The sequence below is a fragment of the Trichechus manatus genome, unplaced genomic scaffold (genome assembly GCF_000243295.1).
Source record: "Trichechus manatus latirostris isolate Lorelei unplaced genomic scaffold, TriManLat1.0 scaffold00139, whole genome shotgun sequence".
NCBI lineage: Eukaryota > Metazoa > Chordata > Mammalia > Sirenia > Trichechidae > Trichechus > Trichechus manatus.
The window spans coordinates 2,499,179-2,526,372 of NW_004444075.1; the positions used below are offsets into that span (position 1 = coordinate 2,499,179).

At 39.7% G+C, this 27,194-nt stretch overlaps 1 protein-coding gene across 2 annotated transcripts in view; it reads left to right on the plus strand.

Annotated features, from left to right (window-relative positions):
• Positions 1-27,194, plus strand: part of RNF150 (ring finger protein 150) — a 314,110-nt gene that overhangs the window by 267,615 nt on the left and 19,301 nt on the right. Inside the window, exon 7 of one of the 2 annotated variants that reach the window (XM_023739728.1) lies at positions 4,519-4,803. The exons of the other annotated variant lie outside the window; for it this stretch is intronic. Within the exon in view, the coding sequence (XP_023595496.1) occupies positions 4,519-4,562 (44 nt within the window). The 3' untranslated portion in view covers positions 4,563-4,803. Of the gene's footprint in view, positions 1-4,518; positions 4,804-27,194 lie in introns of those variants that run through there. 2 annotated transcript variants of the gene reach the window in all.

Below are 27,194 nucleotides of genomic sequence, written 5' to 3' on the forward strand. Positions count from 1 at the left end.
TACCTATGATGGCATGTGATTTGAACTAAACGATTATGTAGAGCAACTTTCTTTATTCAGTTTTAATATTGATGCTAGACAGTGGGCAAACGATACTTAGAAAAACGCACTGTGTTTTTTCAAGAGGGAGTGGTGTAGATACAAACTCTGTGCTTATTTGTATGTATTTGAATACATAGTTTGGTATTTAGTCTCAGTAGCTATACATATAATTTTGCATATTTATAAGGCTTTTCATTTTTACCGTAAGTACCACATATATTGTCTCATTTTTTCTTCTTGGGGAAGTAAACCAAACCAAACCTGTTGCCATTGAGTCAATTCTGACTCATAGCAACCTTATAGGACAGAGTAGAACTGTCCTATAGGGTTCCCAAGGAGCAGCTGGTGGATTCAAACTGCCAAACTTTTGATGAGCAGTCGAGCTTTTAACCACTGCACCACCAGGGCTCCCTTGGGGAAGCAGTAAAAAGAAAAAAACCTAAAAACCTGTGGAGTCATTTGGAATTGGTATGATCTTCATTTTACAGATGAGGATGCTGAAGCAAAAGTACTTCAGACTTGTTAGTCCCAAATCGAGGAAGAAAACCTCTCTCACCCAACCCTAATTCCAGGGAGGTTTATACTTTACTTAAGTCTATTCATGTATATGTCATATAAATTTAATGAAAATTAGTGGTAACTACCTAAGAATAGGTCCAGTTCATCTAAATATGTTAAATCTTATTCTACTTTACTTGTCACCAAAATGTTTAAACTCCAGACATTGTATTAAGGATTTAGTTTAACTAGTTAATAAGTTGAATGCTAAAAAGCAAATTTCTCTCCTTATTACTGTGAACTATGAGGCAGAAAATGTTTTGTAAAACAATTCAATTTAATAATATCATTTCATTATTAAAGCAGAAGCAATAAGAAATCTTAATATTATCTTTCAAGGATTCTTGCTTTCTCCTGGCAGAAAGAAATACCTTCATTTCACTGATTGACCTTACTGCCTAAGATCTCAAAGCATAATTCACAGATATGATTCTGTCTTCATAACATTCTTGCACAATAGACTCAGGCAGTAATATCCGTTTCAAGAGGAAAAACTGAAGCATGAGGGCTAAATCAAGTTTCCCGTCCTAGCCCAACTGCCTTTTCAATACTGAATGACCCATCTAAACTAGTTTCCTTATAAAGAAAGACCAGAAAACGAATAGTAAAGAGTTAAAAATGGAATAGCTCCAAACAAATAGTAAAGAGTTAAAAATGGGATTAAAACCTGCCAACAGGACTGTTCTTCTTGGAAAAGGAACCCTCAAGAGTCACTGGATATTTGTGGCTAAACATGATAGCTAGAACCTACAGGTTTATCTCTGCTACCTACCAAAGTACCGCCACAGGACTTACAAAAGGCCTAAACCTGTATGGACAAAAAGAACTGAGAGAAGAGTATAGCAAACAAGATTCAACAACTTTTGGACAGCAAATTTTGGAAACTGTCTTGACGAAGTGGAAAAAGTGGAAATCTAAGTGCCCCCCTGTCTTAGTTATCTGGTGCTGCTATAACAGAAATACCCCAAGTGGATGGCTTTAACAATCAGAAATTTATTCTCTCACAGTCTAGGAGGCTAGAAGTCCAAATTCAGGGCTCCAGCTCCAGGGGAAGTTTTTCTCTCTCTGTGGGCTCTGGGGGAGGGTCCTTGTCATCAGTCTTCCCCTGGTCAAGGAGTTTCTCAGTGCAGAGACCCTGAGTCCAAAGGACATGTTATGCTCCCCGTGCTTCTGTCTTGGTGGTATGAGGTCCTCATGTCTCTTTGCTCGCTTCTCTCTTTTATATCTCAAAAGAGAATGACTTGACACAAAATCTAATCTTGTAGATTGAGTCCTGCCTCATTAACAAAACTGCCTCTAATCCTGCCTTATTAACATCATAGACCTAGGATTTACAACACATAGGAAAATCACATCAGATGACAAAATAGTAGATAATCACACAGTATTGGGAATCATGGCCTAGCCAAGTTGACACACATTTTGGGGGGGACACAGTTCAATCCATAACACTCCCTTAGAAGCCAAATGAAAAAACAAGCAGTTTTGCAGTTGGAACCCTAGAGAGCCTCAGGATGTAGGGGCTGTGAAGGCTGCAGTGCGGAGTGGTGCTAAAAAAGAAAAACATTAGTTGAACCACTGTGTAAAAAAAAAAAGGATTTGCACAGATTCCCCCTCTCATCCTGAGCCTCCTGGTAGATGTGTTAGACTGATGTTAAGGTCCCTTCCCCAATTCAAAAGCCCTGCCCTTACCCACTCAATCATAATGCCTCGTTTGTAAATATGAATGGAGATTGAGGACAACTAGATAATTGAGAGAAACAACTAAGAGAGAGAACACATAAATAATTTTTTTAAAAGGGACCCCAAGGAAACCAAGAAAATACAAAACACAGAATTCTTTAAACTATAATTTCTATCCTTACAGAGAGATGACATGATATTGCATCCATGAAAGAAGAAACAAATGCTATGAAAATAGCAGCATTCCCAGAATAAGAAAGAGCTCTTAGAAATTAAACATAGAGAGATGAAGATTTTCATGGAATGAATAAAAAAGTTGAGGAACTCTTCCAGGATTAAAACAAAAAGGGAGAGATGAAAAAATAAAAAATAACAGAAAAATAGAAAATCAAAGAGGAAGGAGAAATGACAAGAAGAAAATCATCTAAAAAAGTAATAATAATATAAGAAAATTTCCCAGAACCAAAGGACCTGATTTTCCATATAGAAAGTACACAGCACAACAAATAAAAAGACCCAGACTAAGGCATGTTACTGTGAAATGTCAAAACAACAGCGATGAGGGGGGAAAAAAAGAGAAAAACAGCAGGCCCTATGTAAAGACCCTGGAATCAGAATAGCAGCCAACATCTCAGGAGCAATATTAGATGTTAAAAGACAATGGGGCAATGATTTCAAATGCTGAAAGAAAGTTATTTCCAACTGAGACTTATACACCCAACCAAAGCATCAACCAAATGTGGGGGTGCATAAGGACATTTTCAGAAATTCAAAATCTTATAATGAAAATTTGCCTCTTGTATACCCTCTTTTAGGATGTGCTTCCCCAAAATGAAAGAGTAAACCAAAAGAGAGGGGGAAAGTCATAGTATCCTAGAAACAGGTGACCGTTTCAGAAGAGAGAGAAAGAGAACTCCCAAGATGAAGATAAAGAAGATCCCAGGCCCAGATCAGTGCAGCAACAAATCCAGATTGGAACAGGAGAACATAGAACTCCAGGAGGGATGTTTCTAAAAACAAAAAATGCATCTGTCAGGTGTGTTTGAATATGTGGAGATGAGTTTTATGATTCTTTGGTTAAATTGTTGTTGTTAGGTGCGCTCCAGTCAGTTCCAACTCATAGCGGCCCTGTGTACAACAGAATGAAACACTGCCTGATCCTGCGCCATCCTCACAGTCTTTGCTATGTTTGAGCCCATTGTTGCAGCCAGTGTGTCAGTCCATCTCGCTGAGGGTCTTTCTCTTTTTCACTGACCCTATACTTCTCCAAGCATGATGTCCTTCTCCAGGAGCTGGTCCCTTCTGATATAACAAACACACAAAAATCTGTTGCCGTCGAGTCGACTGCAACTCATAGCGACCCTATAGGACAGAGTAGAACTGCCCCATAGGGTTTCCAAGGAGCGGCTGGTGGATTTAAACTGCTGACCTTTTGGTTAGAAGCCTGAGCTCTTAACCACTGCGCCACCAGGGCACCTCCCTGCTGATAACATGTCCAAAGCACGTGAGACAAAGTCTCACCATCCTCACTTCTGTGGAGCATTCTAGCTGTACTTCTTCCAAGACAGATATGGTCATTCTTCTGGCAGTCCATGGTATGTTCAACATTCTTCGCCAACACCATAACTCAAAGGCATCAATTCTTCTTCAGTCTTCCTTATTCATTGTCCAGCTTTCGCATGTTTATGAGGCAATTAAAAATACTATGACTTGGGTCAGGTGAACCTTAGTCCTCAAGGTGACATCTTTGCTTTTTAACACTTTAGAGATCTTTTGCAGATTTGCTCAATACAATATGTTATTTTATTTCTTGACTGCTGCTTCCATGGGCATTGATTGTGAATCCAAGTAAAATGAAATGCTTGCCAACTTCAGTATTTTCTCCGTTTATCATGATGTTGCTTATTGGTCCTGTTGCTAGGATTTCTATTTTCTTTATATTGAAGAAATACAGAAGGCTGTAGTCTCTGATCTTCATCAGTAAGTGCTTCAAGTCCTCGTCCCTTTAGCAAGCAAGGTTGTGTCATCTGCATATCTCAGGTTGTTAATGAGTTTTCTTCCAATCCTGATGCTTTGTTCTTCTTCGTATAGTCCAGCTTCTTGGATTATTTGCTCAGCATATAGATTGAATAAGTACGGTGAAAAAATTCAACCCTGATGCACACCTTTCCCAATTTTAAACCACACAGTATCCCCTTGTTCTGTTTGAATGACTGCTTCTTTGTCTGTTTACAGGTTCTGCACGAGCACAATTTAAAGAGACTAATTGGTTGAATTAGTGATACTAAAAAAAAGAAAAAAAATGCATTACAGTTAAGTCAATTATTAACTCCAGGAAGAACAAGCAGTACAAGAAATGCTATATCACCAGAGTACTCTGTTTGGTTTAGCAATGCACAATATTTATATAACCATCATCATGGAAAGGAGCCCTGGTGGTGCAATGGTTAAGCTCTCGGTTGCTAACCAAAAGGTCACCAGCGCTTCCACAGGAGAAAAGGCCTGGTGATCTGCTCCTGTAGAGATTACAGCCTAGGAAACCGCATGGGGCAGTTCTACTCAGTGACTTTGGGTCCCTTTGAGTGGGAATCGACTTGATGGCACCTAACAACAACACGCACAGTATTTACATACTCATCATAATGTAAATGCTGAATATTGATTAAACCAAAAATTGAGCTATAACTGTTGGAGGACATGGGAGGAGAAGTCATGCAGAGAGAAGGATGTGGACAGGTTGTAAGATAAATAAATGAGGAGAAGTCATGCAGAGAGAAGGATGTGGACAGGTTGTAAGATAAGTAAATGTTCATATTAAGAAGTCCATCTGTCATGTATTAAAATGATAAGAAAAATAGCTGTATGAGCACATTATTTGGGAAAATGGAAGTAAACATCGGAAGAAACAGCGAACAGAATCAGAACTGACTGCCTGGGGGAACAGGAGTCAGAGAAGGAAGAGGTATGTCACATGGCTGCTATTTGGGTTTTTGTTGTTGTATTATAACCCTTGTGATACTATTTGTCTTGTTAAGCTATGTTCCTGGTATGAAATAAAAACTTTTAAATGAATTTGATTAAAAAATTAAATATAAAATAAGGAAAAAACAAAAAGGGTCTGTTGATGTATAACTGAAGAATAAATCCACTAATTCAATACATATTTTTCATTAACATCCCCTAAAAAATGTGCTTTTCACTGCAGTGAAAATTATGGCCTTGCAAGGCATACTGGTTTCAGAAAATATATATGGTACCATATTTTTAAAAGTATTTTCTTTTTGCATGTTATATATATTAGGTTTGCAATATACTAGTGCATAGGTTTATTCTATAGATTAGTGGCTTCAGTTCTTACTGTGAAATTACTTCTCAGTGATCAAGCCAGTAACTGGAGTTACCCTCTATTTTTCCCAGTCTGTTGCCCTTCAGTACAATCACCAAGCCCTGTTCATTCTACCTTTTTAGTAATATTTCTCCATGTACCTTTCCTCTGCCACTGCTGTAATTCAAGACTTACCATCTCATACCTTGATTTTTGCCTTGGCCACCATTTCAATCTCCCTGTCTGTAGTCTTACTATCCTCCAGTCTGTCCTCATCTTCCTTTCTCAATAATCATTTATAGAAATCTGATGTTATCACTGTTTTGCTCAAAAACTTTTAACACCTATGGGTTAAAATCTCCACTTGGCTTATGTAAACAAATCATTAAGCATTTGGCCTCTGCAGGTGTCTTCGTGATTGTTCACCACTCCCATCTGGCACGTGACACGGAAGTAATTCTAAGCCACTTGTGGGTCCAGACACGCTGCCTCCTGCCCTCTCCCTCCACCAGCCAATTTCTGTGTATCCTTCAAGCACATCTCATCTGCTGTCTCCTCTAGGATGCTTTATCTTCTATTCCAAGAAGAATCCAGTGTTTCTTCTCCTATGTTCCTTCCCACTGCATTTTGTATCTCATCCACTTTCAAACAATTCTCTCTATTACAATTTCTTGAGAAATTGCCTGTCACCCCACTAAACTCGTGGATCCTTAAAGGGTTTGGACTGTGGCTTTTCATCTTCGCGTCCCAAAATCCAACAAGTTTATGGCATTCAGTTAGACTCAATAAACATTAGTTGAATGAATGACTATGTTGAATTTTAATTTAATTTTCATTTTAATAGTAATGATTAGAAGATAGAAGAGACTTTATTGCAATGTGTATTTATATTCTTTCAAATAATGAAAAGAAAAAATATATATCTATACCTGGAAACAGAAAGAGGGAAGGAAGGAAGAGGAAGAGAGCGAGTAAGCAAGAGTGAGAGAGAGAGATCCTTCAAAGATATTTGAGGGCTGTAATTTATAGACTGACGCACCAGCAGATGAGTCTCCCTGTAGGCCAGTTCTTCAGGGATGACCCTGTAACCCTAACCCCATGTGATGGAGGAGCACAAATGCTAAAATGGTCCTCATCACAAAGAGAGGGAGACTAATGCCTTGTGGAAATGGACTGATTTATTATTTAGCATTACTGATATCGTACTACACAGCAGAAGACAGGGGATTAAAAAGAGTGGAGAGAGATGAAGTGGCGAAGTATCAGCCATCAGAAAGACGTGTTACAGAGAAAGGCTCTAATGCCTCAACACACATACATTTCTGCAAATGCCTTGGTAATGTCATAAAAACCAAGTGCTCAGAAACCAGTGTGGACTTAACTAAAGCTTTTCATTTTTATTTTGTACCATTGACACTACTCTTATTTTTTATGTCAATCCATTGTTAATGAAGATGGCCCTATTGAGAGATAATCTGGGGAAGGGGAAATCTCATTACTTTGGACTCAGATCTGGGCTCAGGTCCTGGCTTGGTCACTTACTAGCTGTACCCAAGTCACTTAACCTCCCTGGATCCCAATCTCCTTGTCTCTAAAATCATCAGAACAAAACCTACCTCACAGGTTTGTTGTGAAAAGTAAATGAGCCCATGGTTGTAAAGCTCCAGGGTTAGTGATTGGCACTCAATAAATCATAAATATTACCTCTCTCCATGGCCACCTCCCCATGAGAATATACATTGGACAGACACATCACAATTAACTATCAGTGAAGTTGAAATTTCTTGATGATATAAAAATACTTAACAACAATATCTTTCTCAAATAAATTCCAATGCATTTCTCCAAGGCTGGATATCTCTAGGTTGTATCCAAAGCCATCTACCTGTGAGGATGAAAACTTTACCATGCTCTTCTTCAACTACCAGAATTATTTTAGTTTCCAAGCTAGAACAGCATGCTTGCTTATAGTAATTTGTTTTTTTCCACTAATTGATTATTTGAGTTATAAACTGCAATCTTTACTACCATGATCTCATATGAAATAATGACCATCCTAATAACACCATTTACAGAGAAACCTCTCAAGTTATCCACCTCATCACTGATAAGCTCATCAATAAATCAGCAACCCGTTAGTGTCAATTCCTAAAAGGTCGTAATTAAGTCCTTTCTACACATGGCTATGAATTGGTTACATTAAACAGATAATGGTCCTACCAAAAATCTTAGATAGGGAATTGAACATACAGATCTACAAACAGCTGATCTATGGATAAACTAATAACTTAAGATATACTAAGTCTTCTTGTGGAGGCAGTAGTTCTTCAGTGTTAGGATTCTCACTTTCCTTTAGGGAGACCCAGGTTCAATTCCCAGCCAGTGCACCTCAAGTGCAGCCACCACTCATCTGTCTGTGGAGGCTGTCAGAAGAGGTTTGCATGTTGCTATGCTGAAGAACAGATTTTTGTGGAGCTACAGTGGACTAGGAAGAAAGACCTGGTGATCAACTTCTGAAAAACCAACCAGTGAAAACCCTGTGGATCACAACAGTCTGATCCTGTTGTGCAGGGGTCCACCCTGAGTCAGAGGCCAACTCAATGGGTTCCCTGTGTCTATCTGTCTAGTTCCTGTCCCTTCATGCCTTCTTGTCCTGCCTTTGGACAGGAGATGCCCATTTGGTCACATATATTTTTTTTCATTTTCAGAATTTTTTGACTTTTTTTTTGTACTTTAGATGAAAGTTTACAGAACAAACTAGCTTCTCCTTAAACAATTAGTACACATATTGTTTTGTGACATTGGTTACCAACCCCACAACATGCCAACACTCTCCTTTCTCGAACTTGGGTTCCTTATTACCAGCTTTCCTGTCCCCTCCTGCCATCTAGTACTTGCCCCTGGGCTAGTGTGCCGCTTTAGTCTTGTTTTGTTTTATGGCCTGTCTAATCTTTGGCTGACGGGTGAACCTCAGAAGTAACTTCATTACTGAGCTAAAACTAACCAGGGACCATGCTTTCAGAGTTTCTCCAGTCTCTGTCAGTCCAGTAAGTCTGGTCCTTTTTTGTGGGTTAGAATATTGCTTTACATTTTTCTCCAGTTCTGTCCGGGACCCTCTCTTGTGATCCCTATCAGAGCACTCGGTGGTGGTAGCCAGGCACCATCTAGTTGTGCTAGACTCAGTCTGGTGGAGGCTGTGGTAGTTGTGGTCCATTAGTCCTTTGGACTAATCTTTCCCTTGTGTCTTTGGTTTTCTTCATTCTCCCTTGCTCCCAATGGGGTGAGACCGGTGGAGTATCTTAAATGGCCACTCACAAACTTTTAAAAGCCCACATGCTACTCACCAAAGTAGAATGTAGAACAATTTCTTTATAAACTATGTTATGCCAGTTGAGCTAGATGTTCCCCAAGACCATGGTCCCGGCAGCCCTCAGCCCAGTAATTTGGTCCCTCAGGGAGTTTGGATGTGGCTGTGGAGCTTCCAGCTCTTTGCACATGTCATTATAATACTTTACTTTGTCTTCTCAAGCCACTCTTTGAAATCTTCTGTTCAGTTCTTTTACTTCATCATTTCTTCCTTTTGCTTTAGCTACTCGGCTTCAAGAGCAAGTTTCAGAGTCTCTTCTGACATCCATTTTGGTCTTTTCTTTCTTTCCTGTCTTTTTAATGACCTTTTGCTTTCTTCACGTGTGATAATGTAAAGTATTATAATGACGTGTGAAGAGCTGAAGATAGAAAACCGAAAGGGAAGGACACGCTCGGCATTTCTCAAGCTGAAAGAACTGAAGAAAAATTCAAGCCTTGAGTTGCAATAGTGAAGGATTCCATGGGGAAAATATTAAATGACGCAGGAAGCATCAAAAGAAGATGGAAGGAATACACAGAGTCATTATACCAAAAAGAATTGGTCGACATTCAGTCATTTCAAGAGGTAGCATATGATCAGGAATCAATGGTACTGAGGGAAGAAGTCCAAGCTGCACTGAAGGTATTGGCGAAAAAATAAGGCTCCAGGAATTGACGGACTATCAATTGAGATGTTTCAACAAACGGATGCAGTGCTGGAAGTGTTTACTCAACTATGCCAAGAAATTTGGAAGACAGCTACCTGGCCAACCAACTGGAAGAGATCTATATTTATGCCTATTCTAAAAAAAGGTGATCCAACCAATGCGGAAGTTATCAAACAATATCTTTAATATCACACACAAGTAAAATTTTGCTGAAGATCATTCAAAAGTGGCAGCAGTAGTATCTTGACGGGAAACTGCCAGAAATTCAGGCAGGATTCAGAAGAGGACGTGGAACCAGGGATATCATTGCTGATGTCAGATGGATCTTGGCTGAAAGCAGAGAATACTAGAAAGATGTTTACCTCTGTTTTATTGACTATGCTAAGGCATTTGACTGTGTGGATCATAGCAAATTATGGATAACATTGTGAAGAACGGAAATTCCTGAACACTTAATTGTATTTATGAGGAACCTGTACATAGATCAAGAGGCAGTTGTTCGAACAGAACAAGGAGATACTGCGTGGTTTAAAGTCAGGAAAGGTGGACATCAGGGTTGTATTCTTTCACCATACCTATTCAATCTGTATGCTGAGCAAATAATTTGAGAAGCTGGACTATATGAAGAAGAACATGGCATCAGGATTGGAGGAAGACTCATTAACAACCTTCAATACGCAGATAACACAACCTTGCTTGGTGAAATCGAAGAGGACTTGAAGCACTTACTGATGAAGATCAAAGACCACAGCCTTCACTATGGATTACACCTCAACATAAAGAAAACAAAAATCCTCACAACTGGACCAATAAGCAATATCATGATAAACGGAGAAAATATTGAAGTTGTCAAGGATTTCATTTTACTTGGATCCACAATCAACACCCATGGAAGCAGCAGGCAAGAAATCAAACGACGCATTGCATTGGGCAAATCTGCTGCAAAAGACCTCTTTAAAGTGTTGAAAAGCAAAGATGTCACCTTGAAGACTAAGGTTCACCTGACCCAAGCCATGGTGTTTTCAATCGCCTCATATGCATGGAAAAGCTAGATGATGAATAAGGAAGACAGAAGAATTGATGCCTTTCAACTGTGGTGTTGGCGAAGAATATTGAATATACCATGGACTGCCAAAAGAATGAACAAATCTGTCCTGGAAAAAGTACAGCTAGAATGCTCCTTAGAAGCAAGGATGGTGAGACTACATCTTACATACTTTGGACATGTTATCAGGAGGCATCAGTCCCTGGAGAAAGACATCATGCGTGGTAAAACAGAGGGTCAGTGAAGAAGAGGAAGACTCTCAACAAGATGGATTGACAGCTTGGCTGCAACAATGGGCTCAAGCATAACGACGATTGTGAGGATGGTGCAGGACCAGGCCATGTTTTGTTCTGTTGTATGTAGGGTCACTATGAGTCAGAACTGACTCAATGGCACCTAACAACAACAGCGGTCTGTTCTCACTGGTAACTAATATTCACAGCAGGGAAGAACAATTAGTAGATTTATAGACTAAACTTCCGTCTAAATTTTTTTTGTCAAACAAATCATTCATTTATATAAATAAAGACTTATGCCTTCATCAGAGCTGTCAGCATAAGAAACTATTGGCTGCACTTCAACTCCTGCTGTGCAACAAGAATAGTGGAATAAATGTTTTAAGGAAAACCAATACCATAGTGATACAACCACTGTTATTTAAATGAGGAATTAATTAGAAGATTGGACTTGGAAATCAAAGTTTAAGCAAAATGGATTTAGAAACATGTCTTTGCTATTCTGTACTTGAGGTAAAGTTTGTGCAAGGAATAAATACACACTTGCATACACAATCACATGTACATGCATGTATACAAGCATGCAGGCATGTGCACATATGTACACTCAGCATGCAAGCATACCTATCTATATACACAAACATGCATACAAATACTTATGTACATATCATACATAGCATGCTTTTGTGCCTCAAACAATACTCATCCACACATACACATCTGCATGTTTATATATCATGCATGCATGTACACATATGCACATGTTATTCAGTACACTCAACTTTATGTCATAATAGTTAGCCATCTCAGCAGGGATAACTGAAACTTCTGGTCATTACTCCCAATTTCTTACTCCTGTAAATGAAACCAGAGTTCCAACTTAGCTCATCTGAGAGGGAAGGGCTCCCAGAACAAATTTATACATCATTTTGTTTTTGTAATGAACCTAAAAGCTCTCTAATATCTGGAAAAAGCCACTGTGCCCCTACAAGTAAGGCAGCCCCTGATTTTCAGTATAGTGGGTTCCTAGCATCCATGCCCTACAATAGAATGATACACTTTACAGCAAAATCAGGATTATATGTGTCTACGTTCACACTAAGTGTGATTATTATCTCCATCTGGTTAGGTATCAGGGAAAATGATCAAGTGGTGAAGACACTGAGAAGTGAAGTGTGGGTCTTTACTGGGCAGCAGAGATGAGAAGTATTAAAAATGTCCTATCCCTAACTTGGAGTCCCTGCATGGTGCAAACAGTTGACACATTCAGCTGCTAACTGAAAGGCTGGGAGTTTGAGTCCACCCAGAGGCACCTTGGAAGAAAGGCCTAGGGATCTGCTTCTAAAAAATCAACCATCAAAAACCTATGGAGAACAGTTCTTCTCTAACACACATGGGATCTCCATCAGTCAGAGTCAACTCACCAGCAAGTAGTTTTTTATCCCTAACTCAACCCCTGGAAATAATAGAATTTCTAGGTAGTAGAGCTAAGTCAGGACCTTTCTACCTGCTGCCTATATAACCCTGGGAAAATTGCTCAACCTCTCTGCACCTCAGTTTCCTCACATGTAAAATGGAAGCGATAAGAATACCTACCTCAAGGGATTAAATGTAAGGAAACATCCTTAGAAAAGTACCTGGTTGATAATAAGCATTCGAAAAATGTTCAGTCTTATAGTTCAGAGGAGAAGGTAGAGAACATTCACACGTTGTTAAGCATGTCCCTTGTGCCAAAAACCTTGCAGAGAGCTTTGTGTATTATATTTAATGTTTACAGTTGTTATCACTGTTTTACATATAAGGAAGTTGAAGTGCAGATGGCATGGGAACCACAGCAAAGGTCACATGTGGAGTCAATGGCAGAGTTTCTCAAGTGTAGTCTGAATACCCACTGGGTTGTAATTGGAATGCAGATCCCTGGGCCCCAGCCCAGATATTCTAAATCACAAATTCCAAGGATGGGGCTGAGAATTTTGATTTTTATTGGGCTTCCTAAGTGATTCTTTCTAAAACCATAGTTTGGAAACTTGTGCCACTACATCAGGACACCTGCCCAAGGAAAGCAGAACCTGGGACAATTCACCCAGCCTGAATGCTTCCTTATCCCTACAGTTCACTTAAAACTTTATCTGTGTCTCCTCTGGCAACCCTGGTGGTGTAGTGGTTAAGTGCTATAGCTGCTAACCAAAAGGTCAGCAGTTCAAATCCACCAGGCACTCCTTGGGAACTCTGTGGGGCAGTTCTACCCTGTCCTGTAGGGTCTGTCCTAAAGGGTTGCTATGAGTCAGAATCAACTTGACAGCAACAAATTTGGTTTTGTTTTGTTTTTTTATCTCTTCTCTGCTATTAATTTTATTTGGGGCACTGGAGTTAGAACACTCTCTCCTACCAAACTAACTTCATCTGTTTCTTGTTGACCCAGCTTTGAGATTTTCCCAACTAAACACTTGCATGCAGTTTTGGATGGTTGGTTTTTAGGTGGATCCTTCTTAATGTATCTCACACTGCCTATCCATGCATGCAATAAAGATGACCACTGGACCCTGTCATCTAAATCCCAAAAGAATAGCCTCAGAAAATACTGTTGTTGTTAGGTGCCATCGAGTCTTTTTCAACTCATAGAGACAGAGTAAAGCTGCCCTATAGGGTTTTCTAGGCTGTAATCTTTACAGGAACAGATCACCAGGTCTTTCCTGTAAAGGAAAGATTGGTGGATTCAAACCACCAATCTTTCAGTTAGCAGCCAAGTGCTTAACCATTGTACCAACAGGTCTCCTTTTAGAAAAGACTAATACATTTTTATTCATTCATACCTTGCTTGTGATCATGGTGGAGGCTTGAGCTTAGCAGCCAACATTGCTGTATAGATAGAAAGCCACTACCTTTCTATTGTTATAATAATTGCTCCTTTGCTCATGAAGCATGTTGGACCTGACATGTCACCTACAACACTGTGGTGCAGGCATTCACTTACATTTTGAGCATAAGCAGTAATTCCAGAATCATCTACTGATAAAAGGAAGTGCTTTCTGTAGAGAAAATACTTTAAATACCTGAGATACTAAAATAAGTCCTTAAGCCAGTAGAGCAAAAGCTGAATTTCGAAAGAATTATAACTGGTTTTCTCAGATATATAATTTTACTGAGGAAAATGGTCTTTGCTGTGGTAAAATTAACTGCTAAAATAGAAAGAACACGGCAAGGTTACTTTTTATAGTTCCTTTGGATTCATGTCAGCTAAGATCTGCAACACAGAACTAATTACAATTAGTTGGTAACTGCAGCATTACATGCCACCAAAGATATAATGTTGAAGATACGTTTTGGGAGCTGGACGCTTTGAAGGCAGTAATAATGGCAGGAAGTCTTTGTCTTTCTTTGCTTGTATTTGTCTGTCTTGATGAACAATTATGGTTTGGAACACATGGAATCATGACTTATCTTTCATAAAGCGTATAGCTAATTTCTTATAGAGTCAAATATGTTTTGTCCTCTGAGGCATTGCGTTGGGTCTTTGACTTTACATTGATACATGTCTGTGTTTATGACACGCTCATCTTCTACTCCCAGGTTTCTCCTGGTGCATAGATATACATCCTCCTCTTAGAGAAACCCTATCTCTAAAAATGCACCCATAAAATGGAAAAAAAAATCACCTCTGATGGTGGAATTACAAAGTTTTGAGGGAAAGTATCCAAACACAGTCTCAGAAATCTGGCTCTCATGCTTCCTGTACCCCCTGACCCTCTTGGGGAAGTTTTCTCATAGGAGAAATGGCTTTAGTCTCCAGTGGGATCTAGTCTCAAATGGGCTAAGAACAGGATCTGCAAAGGTAAAGTTTTCAAGGATACCCGCTGCTTCTTGCCAGACCTGCAGCTCTGTGAGGGTGAAGGAGTCTGCTCTCCCTGTGTGTTCATTCCCCTGAATTGAAGATGCTCCCTTGGTGGCCGTGGAGACTCAGCTCAAAACCAGACGAGCCCATTACATGTGATTTAGGAACTTGGGAGTTTTTAACCACTCTGCACCAAATTTACCATTATTGACAAAGCATCCCAGAAATAGTCTCAGCCTAGCTCATCTTCTGGGGCAAACTAATATAAAGTATTTGCAAGCAAGAAAAAAATCAGCATTGAGGATTGCCTAGTAACATCTATTTAGCAATAAAGCACCTACTGTTTGCGGGGAGGGTTGAGCTATGCTTCTGGCTGCAATTTTCTAAAAATACAACTTCAGCAATGTGCATTGGTTGTGGGCTACTGGGAAACATTGGCAGAATGATAAGCTCAGCATGGAGCAATCAGAGAAAGGTGGGGCAGGAGCTCTGTCCTGGGCTAATATTTCAAGCCAGCGGATTCATTTAAATATCAGTAGTCATTCAGAATAGCAGCAGCAGAATTTGCATGGGCTACATGCTGAAATAACTTTCTGGTGTAGAAAAGTCACAGAACATATTAAGAATAACTAGAGAAAGAAGGCAGTACAAAACATGCTGAAAATATCTGGAAGACCTCACCAGAAATGGATCTGGAAGTATGTTTCACTAATTAAACAAGGTCACAATGCCAAAGATATTGGTGATTTAGTATAAAAAACCAAACCCATGGCCGTAGAGTCCATTCTGACTCATAGCAACCCTGTAGGACAGAGTAGAACTGCCCCCATAGGGTTTCCAAGGCTGTAGTCTTTACAGAAGCAACTGTCACATCTTTCTCCTGCAGATCTGCTGGTGGCTTCAAACCACTCACTGACCTTTCAGTTAGCAGCCAAGCGCTTAACCACCCCCGCACCAGCAGGGCTTCCATGATTTAGTAAAAAAAAAACCACTGCCATGAGTTGATTCTGACTTACAGCGTCCCTATAGGAAAGGGTAGAACTGCCCCATAGAGTTTCCAAAGAGCAGCTGGCGGATTCGAGCTGCCAAACTTTTGGTTAGCAGCTTAACCACTTTCGTCACCAGGGCTCCATATTAATGTTGATTTTGAGAAGATAAAATGGCCCCTCCTCTGAAGGAATTTACATTCTAAGTACAGATGTAAAACATGTGTACAAGGTAGAAGTTACTTTACCAAATGCTATTTTTCAACAATAGACCTCTTTTATTAGATCTACTTAAGACTTTGTCTACATAAGGGATTTGTATAGCTTTCGTTAGTTTAAAAGAGAGAGAGGTAAGATCATTCTTGGCCTCGTGGAAGATACACTAAGACCTTAAACCTCCACATTAAGTTCCAGGAACTCCCTATGGGCTTGTTCAGTGGATTTAGCATTTTGAACACCTATTCAAGGATATTAGGATGAAATGCCTCTGTCTTAGATTTTGTATCCTTAGTAGTAGAGATTGCTGGTTTTAAAGTCATTTTCCTAATTCTGTGTTTATCATGAAAATGTTCACCCGTCATGACAGTCCAAATATAATGGTACCTTTTCCATTCTCTTCATCTTTTCATTTTTAAGCTTAACAAGTCGCTAGAGGAACAGCTGGCTCAGCTCAGCCCCACCCCGACAGAATTCCACTCAAGTGGCTGGCCACTTCTCAGGGAAGTGTTGGCCATGATTCTGAAACCACTTGAGAGAAACAAGAAACCAGAAAACAGTCTTAGAGGATACCTAAGAGGGAGGGGCAGAAATATGATTCCTGGCACATATAAATAAATGAACACGTCGTTTGCTTACTGTGTAGTCCGGGTTTTGTTTTTCTTAGCCTCTTCTATGGACTTGCCTTGAGGACTTAGTGTGACGTACTCCAAGTAGTAGTGAGATCAGAAGGTAGGAATCCCCGTCCCCCATTTCCTAGCCTTTAAAAAATGTTTCAGATCTTCCCATTCATTAATTCAGTACATTCAAGTGATAACCATTTCATTTCTTTTGTTTGTATAGCATTGGGGATGAAGGCTTGGGACCATCTATGCAAAATAAGCCCCTGCTCTCTAAGAGTTTATAACCTGCTCTAATTAGTAAGAAAAAAATCCATGGGTGGAATATTTAAATAATGAAGTAAAGCAGTGCTGTTAATCAGGGGTCAAGAATATTGTGAATTACAAATGCTCTTCAGGGAAAGGTGGGATTATGATGGCATCACCCTCAGACCTTATACTATAGGATCACTGTGAGTCAGAATTAACTCGACAGCAATGGGTTTGGTTTCTTTGGGCTCTGGCTGTACCCCTTTCCACTAAAAAGGAACTTGGTGGGGGGGCATGGGACAAACCCACCCAGAAACCATGACCTACTTACTAGAGACAGAGATAAACCAGTTGGTAAACCAGTTGCCATCAAGCTAACCCAAGGAGATTCCATATGTGTCAGAGTAGAACTGTGCTTCGTAGGGTTTTCAATGACTGATTTTCGAGAAGTCGATCACCAGGCCTTTCTTCTGAGGTGCCTCTGGGTAGATTTGAACCTCCAACCTATCAGTTAGCAGCTAAGCTAACCATTTGTTAACCCAGGGATAGAGATGTTGATATTGTTGGGAGTCGTCAAGTCCGTTCTGATTCATAGTGATCCTACGTACAACAGAACAAAACACTGCCCAGTCCCAAGGCATCCTCATAATCCTTGTTATACTTGAGCCCATTGTTGCAGCCACTGTGTCAGTCCATCTCCTTGAGGGTCTTCCTCTTTTTTGATGGCCCTCTGCTTTACCAAACATGATGTCCTTCTCCAGGGACTGGTCCCTCCTGATAACATGTCCAGCGTATATGAGACGAAGTTTCACCATCCTCCCTTCTATGGAGCATTCTGGCTGTCCTTCTTCTAAGACAGATTTGTTTATTCTTTTGGCAGTCCATAGTATATTCAACATTCTTCGCCAAGACCATAATTCAAATACATCAATTCTTCTTCCATTTTCCTTATTCATTGTCCAGCTTTCTTATGCTTATGAGGTGATTGAAAACACCATGGCTTGGGTCAGGCGCACTTTAGTCCTTAAAGTGACATCTTTGCTTTTTAACACTTTAAAGAGGTCATTTGCAGGAGATTTGCCCAGTGTGATACTTCATTTGATTTCTTGACTCCTGGTTCCATGTGCATTGACTGTGGATCCAAGTAAAATGAAATCCTTGACAACTTCAATATTTTCTCCGTTTATCATGATATTGCTTATTGGTCCAGTTGTGAGGATTTTTATTTTTTTTCATGTTGAAGTGTAATCCATACTGAAGGCTGTGGTCTTTGATCTTCATCAGTAAGTGCTTCAAGTCCTCTTCAATTTCACCAAGCAAGGTTGTGTCATCTGCATATGGAAAGTTGTTAATGAGTCTTCCTCGAGCTTCTCAGATTATTTTGTCAGCATACAGATTAAATAGGTATGGTGAAAGGATACAACCCTGATGCCCACCTTTCCTGACTTTAAACCACTCAGTATCCCCTTGTTCTGTTTGAACGACTGCCTCTTGATCTATGTACAGGTTTCTCATGAGCACAATTAGGTGTTCTGGAATTCCCATTCTTCACAATGTTATCCATAATTTGTTATGATCCACACAGTCGAATGCCTTAGCATAGTCAATAAAACACAGGTAAACATCTTTCTAGTATTCTCTGCTTTCAGCCAAGATCCATCTGACATCAGCAATGACACCCTGGTTCCACGTCCTCTTCTGAATCCAGCTTGAAATCTGACAGTTCCTTGTCAATATAGTGCTGCAACCACTTTTGAATGATCTTCAGCAACATTTTACTGCACGTGAAATTAATAATAATGTTTGATAATTTCTGCATTCAGTTGGATCACCTTTCTTTGGAATGGGCACAAATATGTTCCAGTCAGTTGGCCAGGTAGTTATTTTCCAAATTCCTTGGCATAGTTGAGTGAGCAGTTGTTGCTCCAGCTGCTGTCATCACCTTTATCATCATCAGTCTGGCTCAGCATCCGTGATTCCCCCCATGACAGCCCCTGGGGCACTTCTGCAGAACCCTAGGATTTCACGGAACACCAGAAAAACCACCAGCCCAAGAACAGGAGAGTTGGGTTCAAAGCTTAGTTTTGCCACTTACTGTCTCTTTGGAAGACTTAGGAAGAGTGACTTAGCCTATCTGAGAGTCAAATTGCCCCTCTATAAAACAGAGACCAACTATGTGAAAGAACGTTATAATCTAAAGCAAATACAATGGATGATGGTGATGATGGAATTATAATCACTGTAGTTGTAAAAAAGTGTGTTAGAACAATTCTGGGCCAAATCTACCTTTTCTCCAGTGTTACTACCTAGATGCACCTCCTACCCTTGTTACCCACTACCTTAAGCATGGAATACAATAGTAGATGCAGGCAGGTGGCCAGCTATTATTATAGCTAACCTTTATTGGGACCAGTGATTAAAAATGGTACTGTCCACCTCTTCATTTCGTTTGTTAATCTGATGTTTATTTTCTGGAAAACCAAAACAAATGATAGCATCTGGGAGTAGCACTAAACGCCTCAAAATTCTCTTCCCGGGAAAAGCAAGTGATTTTGTATTCTTAACTCTGAAAACAAAGAAGGGAGAAGGAAGATGACATTTATGGGGAACCTATAAAAGACATGTAGGAGAAAAAATGTTATAATAGTAACAAATATATAAGTAACCTAAATCTCTATCAGTAGGGAAAAGCGCAAATAGCATATTCTTAGAAGGACTAGTTGGTTGTTGTTGTTTTTGGGTGCCTTTGAGTCAATCTAACTCATAGTGACCCCGTATAAAAGAGAAGAACTTCCCCATAGGGTTTTCTAGGCTGTAATCTTTATGAGAGCAAATTGCCAGGTCTTTCTCCCACAGAACCGCTGGATGGGTTCAAACCGCCATTCAGTTAACAGTCGAGTGTTTAACCATTTCATCACCAGAGCTCCTTACTAGTTGGTTAACAGCGACTGAAAGGAATGAAATATATAATCTCGATTAAATCTAAAAACAAGATTAAGAGGAAAAAAGTAAGTGGTAGAATAACATATAGCAGGCTGTCATTTACGTAATAATTTTAATGCTTACACAAAACAATGTTACAACTTGCTCATGGATTTATCTATTTACCTACATGGGTGCACATACCCACATATGCACATGTATACATATGTTTGTATAAAAATGTACTATAAGTATTCATATTATATGATAACAATGGTTTCTTTGTTGGGATATGAAAGTAGAAATGAAGTACAAAGAGAACTAATATACATAAATTCAACAACATATATATGTTTGTATAGATATATATGTATATATATATATACATATATGGAGCCCTGGTGGCACAGTGGTTAAGAGCTCAGCCAAAAGGTTGGCAGTTCAAATCCACCAGCTGTTCTTTGGAAACCCTATGGGGCAGTTCTACTATGTACTATAGGGGCACTATGAATCAGAATCAACTCGACGGCACTGGGTTGGTTTTTATAGGGTCACTATGAGTGGCATCCCTGGTGGTGCAGTGGTTAAGAACTACGGCTCCTAACCAAAAAGTTGGCAGTTTCAATCCACCAGGTGCTCCTTGGAAACCCTCTGGGGCAGTTCTACTCTGTCCTGTAGGGTCAATATGAGTTGGAATCGACTCGACAACAGTGGGTTTGGTTTTTTTGGGTTTTTTTTTTTAATCAGTGGGAATTGATTAGACCGCAACCAGTTTGGGTTTTGGTATGTATATATAAAAAAATCTAAAAGAAGAAACTTACATGTAATAGAATTCATCTAATGAATGTTTATTGAGGGCCTGGTCTAATCTAGCGCCTCCTCTCTGTGCTGGGAAGTGTATGGCGATACAGGGTTCCTGGTCTCATGTGAAGAAGACAGAACAAAAGGAAGCCTTGAATATAATGTCGAGATATACCTATCAAGGAAACCCTGGTGGCGTAGTGGTTAAGAGTTCGGCTGCTAACCAACCAAAAGGTCAACAGTTCAAATCCACCAGCCACTCCTTGAAAACCCTATGGGGCAGTTCTACTCTGTCCTGTAGGGTCAATATGAGTTTGGAATCCACTCGATAACAATGGGTTTTTGTTTTTATGGCTATCAAAAATAAAATAAAAATAAGGCTAGTTAAGAGTTAGCAAGTCACCAGGGGTCTGTCAGGAGGTGGCCAAGAGCAGAGACCTGAATGTCAGTTAAGCATCAACGCTTGAGGATGGACACATAGTTAGTTAGTTGACTGTATTATTCCCTGCGTATCTGTAGCATTTTTTTAATTTCTCAACAACTACAGAAAGCCTGCTTCAGGTAGCATAAGATCTTTTAAGAGGTACCAAATCCAAATGAAACATTTAGGGGTTTCAACCTTTTGAAACCATTATTGGGGGAGTAAAGGGTGATGAATCTGGAAAAATAGCCCATAAAGTAATGATTTAATTTTGTATCTGGAAAACAGCCAAGTGTAAATCATTTTTTAGTTCAACAAAATCTTCCTGGCTGGTGGGGATTCAGGAAACACAGTGGTGATTCTCAAGTGGAGGGGAGGATGTATCAAAACCTTCATGGGAGGGATAACATTTTTATTTTTATCAAAAAGAAGTGTTACCTTAAAAAAAAAAAGTTTGAGAATGTGCTCTGAAAGGGAGAATAAATAGCTGGAAAGAGCTGTTTAAAGAGTTAGAGACCTAATTTCTGCACTGACATAAGTATTATAGCATTTGACCAGCATGTGGTTTGGGGTTCCTTGAATGCATCCTCATCTGTAAAGTGTGTGCGATGGATTCATCTAACCGGAACAACAACTTAAACATCAGCTCTACTTGTATCATCATCGCCATTATCGTTGTTGTTAGTTGCCATCAAGTCAGCTCTGATTCATGGCAACCCCACGTACAACAGAATGAAACATTACCCAGTCCTGCACCATGTTCACAATCATTGGTATGCTCGAGTCCATTGTTGCACCCACTGTGTATTTGGAGTACCTTCCAACCTAGCGGGCTCATCTTCCAGCACAGTATCAGACAATATTTTGTTGTGATCCATGGGGTTTTCATTGGCTAATTTTTGGAAGTACATCACCTGGCCTTTCTTCTTAGTCTGTCTTAGTCTGGAAGCTCCACTGAAACCTGTCCACCATGGGTGACCCTGCTGGTACGTGAAATACCGGTGGCATGGCTTCCAGCATCACAGCAACACAAAAGCCACCACAGTACAACAAAGTGACAGACCGGTGGTGTGTCACCATTATATATATTATAATGGTGATATCTATCTATCTATCTGTCTGTGTGTCCTATGTTTCATTAAGGGTTTCTCTGAACCAGAAACTTGACTAAATGCTTGTACCCATTATCTTATTTGATTAACTGAGAGATTTTACGTAGACTCTAAGACTCTTCCAGCTTTATCAGCCTGTTATGAAACAAAGAAGAAGAAACACAAGAGAAAAGAAGAGCAGAAAAGACAGTGGTTTCTGTCCCCTGGGGGCAAATGGGGGATAAATGTCTGGCTCAGCTTAGTGTCCCCCCTTATTCCTCTTTGCCCTTTTGTGTCCCTTTATTTTGTTAAACATCTTACCTCATCTGCATCTCCTTTATTCTTACCCTAAACTTAGAGCAAGGAATTATCATTGTGAGAACAAATATTGATTACATTTTTTTTTAATCTAGACCAGAGAGCTGGAATTGAGTTCTGTGAGCCAGAGGAATGGGTTAGGTTATGGTTTCACAGCATGCGTAACTAGACCTATAGTCTTGCAATTATGTGCTTTAGAAAGAATCCATTCGGGTTTTCAGGAAGATGTGTAAACACATCCATCTAGTTGAATTTCAGTAATTTATTGTTGGGATATAAACCATGCTTTAGGTCAAAACACCAGGCCTCTTTCCATTAGCTAAAAGTAATCTCAAGAGTAATCTATCCATTGTTGAGGGCTTAACGATGGCACCACTTCAAACCCTCCACTCTTCTCCGTCCCCCAACACACCAGGTTGTGACCTATTCTCAAAAAAGCCAAAGGTTCATTATGCAGTATTTATTGGAGGGAGTGGAGACAAACAGGGGTTCTTCTAGACAAATTACTTGTCAGTCTTAAAATTTTTTAAACAGGCTTCTTTCTCCATGTGTTTCCTGGGGAAGCACTGATGGTCAGATGTGTTGACTGTATTAAAAACCTTAAGTAGGTTGAGAAGTAGAAAAAGTTGATGTAAAATGATGCTTGCTTTATAGAGAGCCAAATGTGCTCATGTCAATGTGTAGTCTCCCGTTTACTCCTTAGCTGTTTATTTGCTTTATAATTTGTTTACACTCTTTCTGAAGACTAGGTTTCAGCAAATTCTGTATTTAAAATGCTTCTTTAAAAAAAATGTATGTGTAAGAGAGTGTGTTCCTACTTCTGCCCTCCCTTCCCAGCCCCTCCTTGAGCAAAGTAAAGGATTCCCTGCTTTGCTATGTTCTGCAGCTTGACCTTTAAACTAGAGCTGGTGTTTCCATCGGAGCCCAGTACTCTAATTTCTTCTGGCTCTTGTGTTGGACTATCTTGTAACAGGCTGACACTTGTAAAGCAATAGGGATAAGGCTGTCACGTGGTGAATCAGCTCTTTATGAAATGTTGATGCGCTGACCTACATTCAATGATACTGGAGAAATAGAATATCATAGACGCAGTGGGATAGTGACCAGGGAAAGGAAGGGCATCCCTTGTCCACTCACACATTACTGGGCAAAGAAGAAAGCCAGGGTGCTTAATGGGTAATGAATAAAGTAGGTTGTCGTAAATATATTAAATATGAAAGTAGTTACATATTGTCTGGCATAGCATTCTCTGCAGCACTCTGCATACATATTATTAACAAATCTCATTACAGCCTGCAAATAGCAGTATTATTATCACTATTTTACTAATAAGGAAACTGAGATGGTTTGTTTTTCAGCAGCTTATCTAACAAACGAGTACTTCTTTAAAGTCCTAACATTTCAGTCTGGCATTCACATCCCTCTACAGACCAACTTCAGACTATCTTTCTAACTCCTTAGAAAGATAGTGTGGATCCAGTAAGATCTCTTAGGAAAAGGAACATCACTCCAGGTATTTCAAAATAGAGGAATAATACAAGAAAATGATTTTGAACATCTTGGGAGAGAGGATGAACATCAACCCTTACCTTTCACCATACATAAAAATTAACTTCAAATGGATCAGAGATCTCCATGTGTAAGCTAAAACTATGAAACTTCTGGAAGAAAACAGGAGAAAATGTATGCAACTTTGAGATAGGCAAAAAAAAAAAAAAAATAGAATACAAGAAGCATGAAACAAACAAAAAAAATTGATACATTGGACTTTTATCAAAATGTAAGACTTTTGCCCTTGGAAGGACACCTTTAGGAAAACAAAAACGCAAGCCACAGACTGGGAGAAAACATTTACAATACACATATCTGACAAAGAGCTTATATTCAGAATATGTAAAGAACTCTTACAACTTAAGTAAAAGACAAACAACCCAATTAAAAACTGGTGCAAGCATGTTGGTGGCCTGCCATCTACAATTATGGGAAACACTATAGGATGCTCAGTTCTGCTTTACTTATCTATCCCTTTTTCCCTACTTCCCACTCCACTTATCACATACAAACACACATAGACACACACACATATGCACACACACACACATGCATACCTATTCTGGAAAAAGGAGGAGCATAAATAGAAAAATAAAAGTTAATATATTTACAGAGAAAATAAAAAGGGCAAAGGATTTGAACAAACACCTTACAAAGAAGAAGATAGGTCTGCTGCTAAAAAAGCACATGACAAGGAGCTCAACATCATTAGTCATCAGGAAAATAAACATTAACACCACAAGGAGATACTACACCACAAGGAGATGCCTACTGAAATGATGGAAGTTAAAAAGACTGACAATACCAACTGTTGTCCAGGATGTAAAGGAACTGGAACTGTCATACACTGCTGGTAGAAATGAAAGATAGTACAACCACATTAGAAAACAATTTGGCAGTTTCTTATGAAGTTATGCATAAAACTACCATTAAAAAAAAAAAAAACCATTGCCGTCGAGTAAATTCCGACTTATAGTGACCCTATAGGACAGAGTAGAACTGCCCCAATAGGGTTTCGAAGGAGTGGATGGTGGATTCGAACTGCCGACCTTTTGGTTAGCAGCTGTAGCTCTTAACCACTGTGCCAAATGTGACCTAACAAAGCACTTCTAGGTATTTACCCAAGAGAAATGAGAGCATATGGCCTAAAAAGACTTGTACACAAATGTTCATAGCAGCTTTACTTACAATAGCCAAAAACTGGAAATAACTCAAATGTCCATCAGCTTGTGAATGGATAACCAGTGTGATAGATCCATACAATGGAAAACTATTCAGCCATGAAAAGGAATAAACTACTAATACATGTAATGTCATGGATAAATCTCAAAATAAATATCCTGAATGAAAGAAGCCAGGCATAAAGAGTACTGTATGATTGAATTTCTGGAGCATTTTTGGCTGGCATAACTGAGGGTGAGGTGTTACTGTCATTCAGTGTGTAGAGTCATAGATGCTGCTAGACATCCTGAAATACACAGAACATTCCCCCACAACAAAGAATTATCCAGCCCAAAAATGTCAATAGTCTGAGTTTGAAAAATCTTGGTGAAGAGTAACAAAAAAAGCACATCAGGAGTTACCTGGAGCCGGAAGCAGAGGGAGAAATTGATTGTAAAGAGGCATGAAAAAACTTTGGGGGAAAATGGAAATATTCAGCATTTCCAAAAAACAATCCAAATAGTAGTGGTAGTTTCATGAGTATGTACGCCCATCACATCCCTCAAAGCTCATCAAATCATACATTTTAAGTGGTTGCAATTTATTGTAGGTAAACTATACGCCAATAAAGTTGATTTAAAAAAAAAAAAGCTTTTGGAACACTAAACTGTACATGTAAACAAAATGTTGAATTAGCAAATGTTGTTTTATATATATATATGAGGCCCTGGTGGCACAATGGTTAAGAGTTCAGCTACAACAATATTTTTTAAAAAAGGAAAAGCTTTTGGAAGACTGGAGGAGCAAAAGGGTGTTACCCAGAGCTCCAGCATGCACATCTACCACTCCTGAATGCCCATCACTGCCACTGAGTAGGAATCCAGGATGCTTCTCCCTCCGATTCTGTGGGAGCCACTGCCAGCACTTCTGCAGCCTGCAATGACCTGCCTGAACCAGAAGCCTAATGGCTTCCTCTCTTCCTCCTGCCTTCCAGTCTCGTACAATTGTCTGTCCTTGGCAGGATCTAAGAGGAAGCCGGTTGGCAAGGGAGTCAGAAATGCAGTTGTCAGACTTCGGGCTCCTTGAAACAGAGGAGCGCACAGAAGGCAGGAAGGGAGCAGAGTACCTGTGGGCTACATCTGGCACATAGCTTACCATTCCTCATATACTAGGCAAATCAAACCATCCGCACACTTCGAAATGTGTTCTGATGGCTTCTCATGAGCAGCCACCACGTGTCTGTCAGTGGAGGCTTGTGTGTTGCTATGATGCTGAACAGGTGCCTGCCGAGTTTCCACACTAAAATGAACTAGGAAGAAAAGCTTGGCCATCTCCTCCCAAAAATCAGCCAGTGAAAATCCTATGGATCACAACTGTCCAATCACTCAACAGATCATAGGGATGGCGCAGGACCCGCCACTTTTCATTTCATTGTGCATGGGGTCACCATGAGTCAGGGGCCAACTGAACAGCAGACAGCAGCTAACAACAACAACTTCATGAATCCTCTTGGAGGTGCAATTTACCCAGTTGGAGGTGAAATTTCCCCCATGCCTTTGTTTCCTTGGCATTTAATTTATACCTCTCTTCTAACATTCAATTTATTTAGATACAAATCGAACCACTTTTATAGGTCAACTGCAACTTAAAGACAACTGTGTTTAGTTGATCTTTGTTTTCTCCACAGTGCTCATCAACAGTGCTGAGTGTGTGCCTGATAGGTGTTCAGTAAATATCCGTTGAATAAATGGGTGATTACATATATTGATGAATGAATAAGTGAAGTTCATAGACAAGTCTATATGGTTGCAGAAATGGATAGATCTGCCTGATCTCTGCCTGTCTCCCTATATTTGTCTGGCAACTTTCCCTTTTTATTCCAAACATATTTGCATTTATTGAGGGTCTTCTGTGTACCAAAAGGAGCCCTGCTAGTGCAGCAGTTAAGCGTGCAGCTGCTAACCAAAAGGTCAGCAGTTCGAACCCACCAGCTACTATGCTGGAGAAAGATGGGGCAGTCTGCTTCCATAAAAGATTTACAGCCTTGGATGACACTACTTATAAAGATAATGCTCTACATTCTACCTTGGTGAGTAGTGTCTGGGGTCTTAAAAGCCTGTGAGC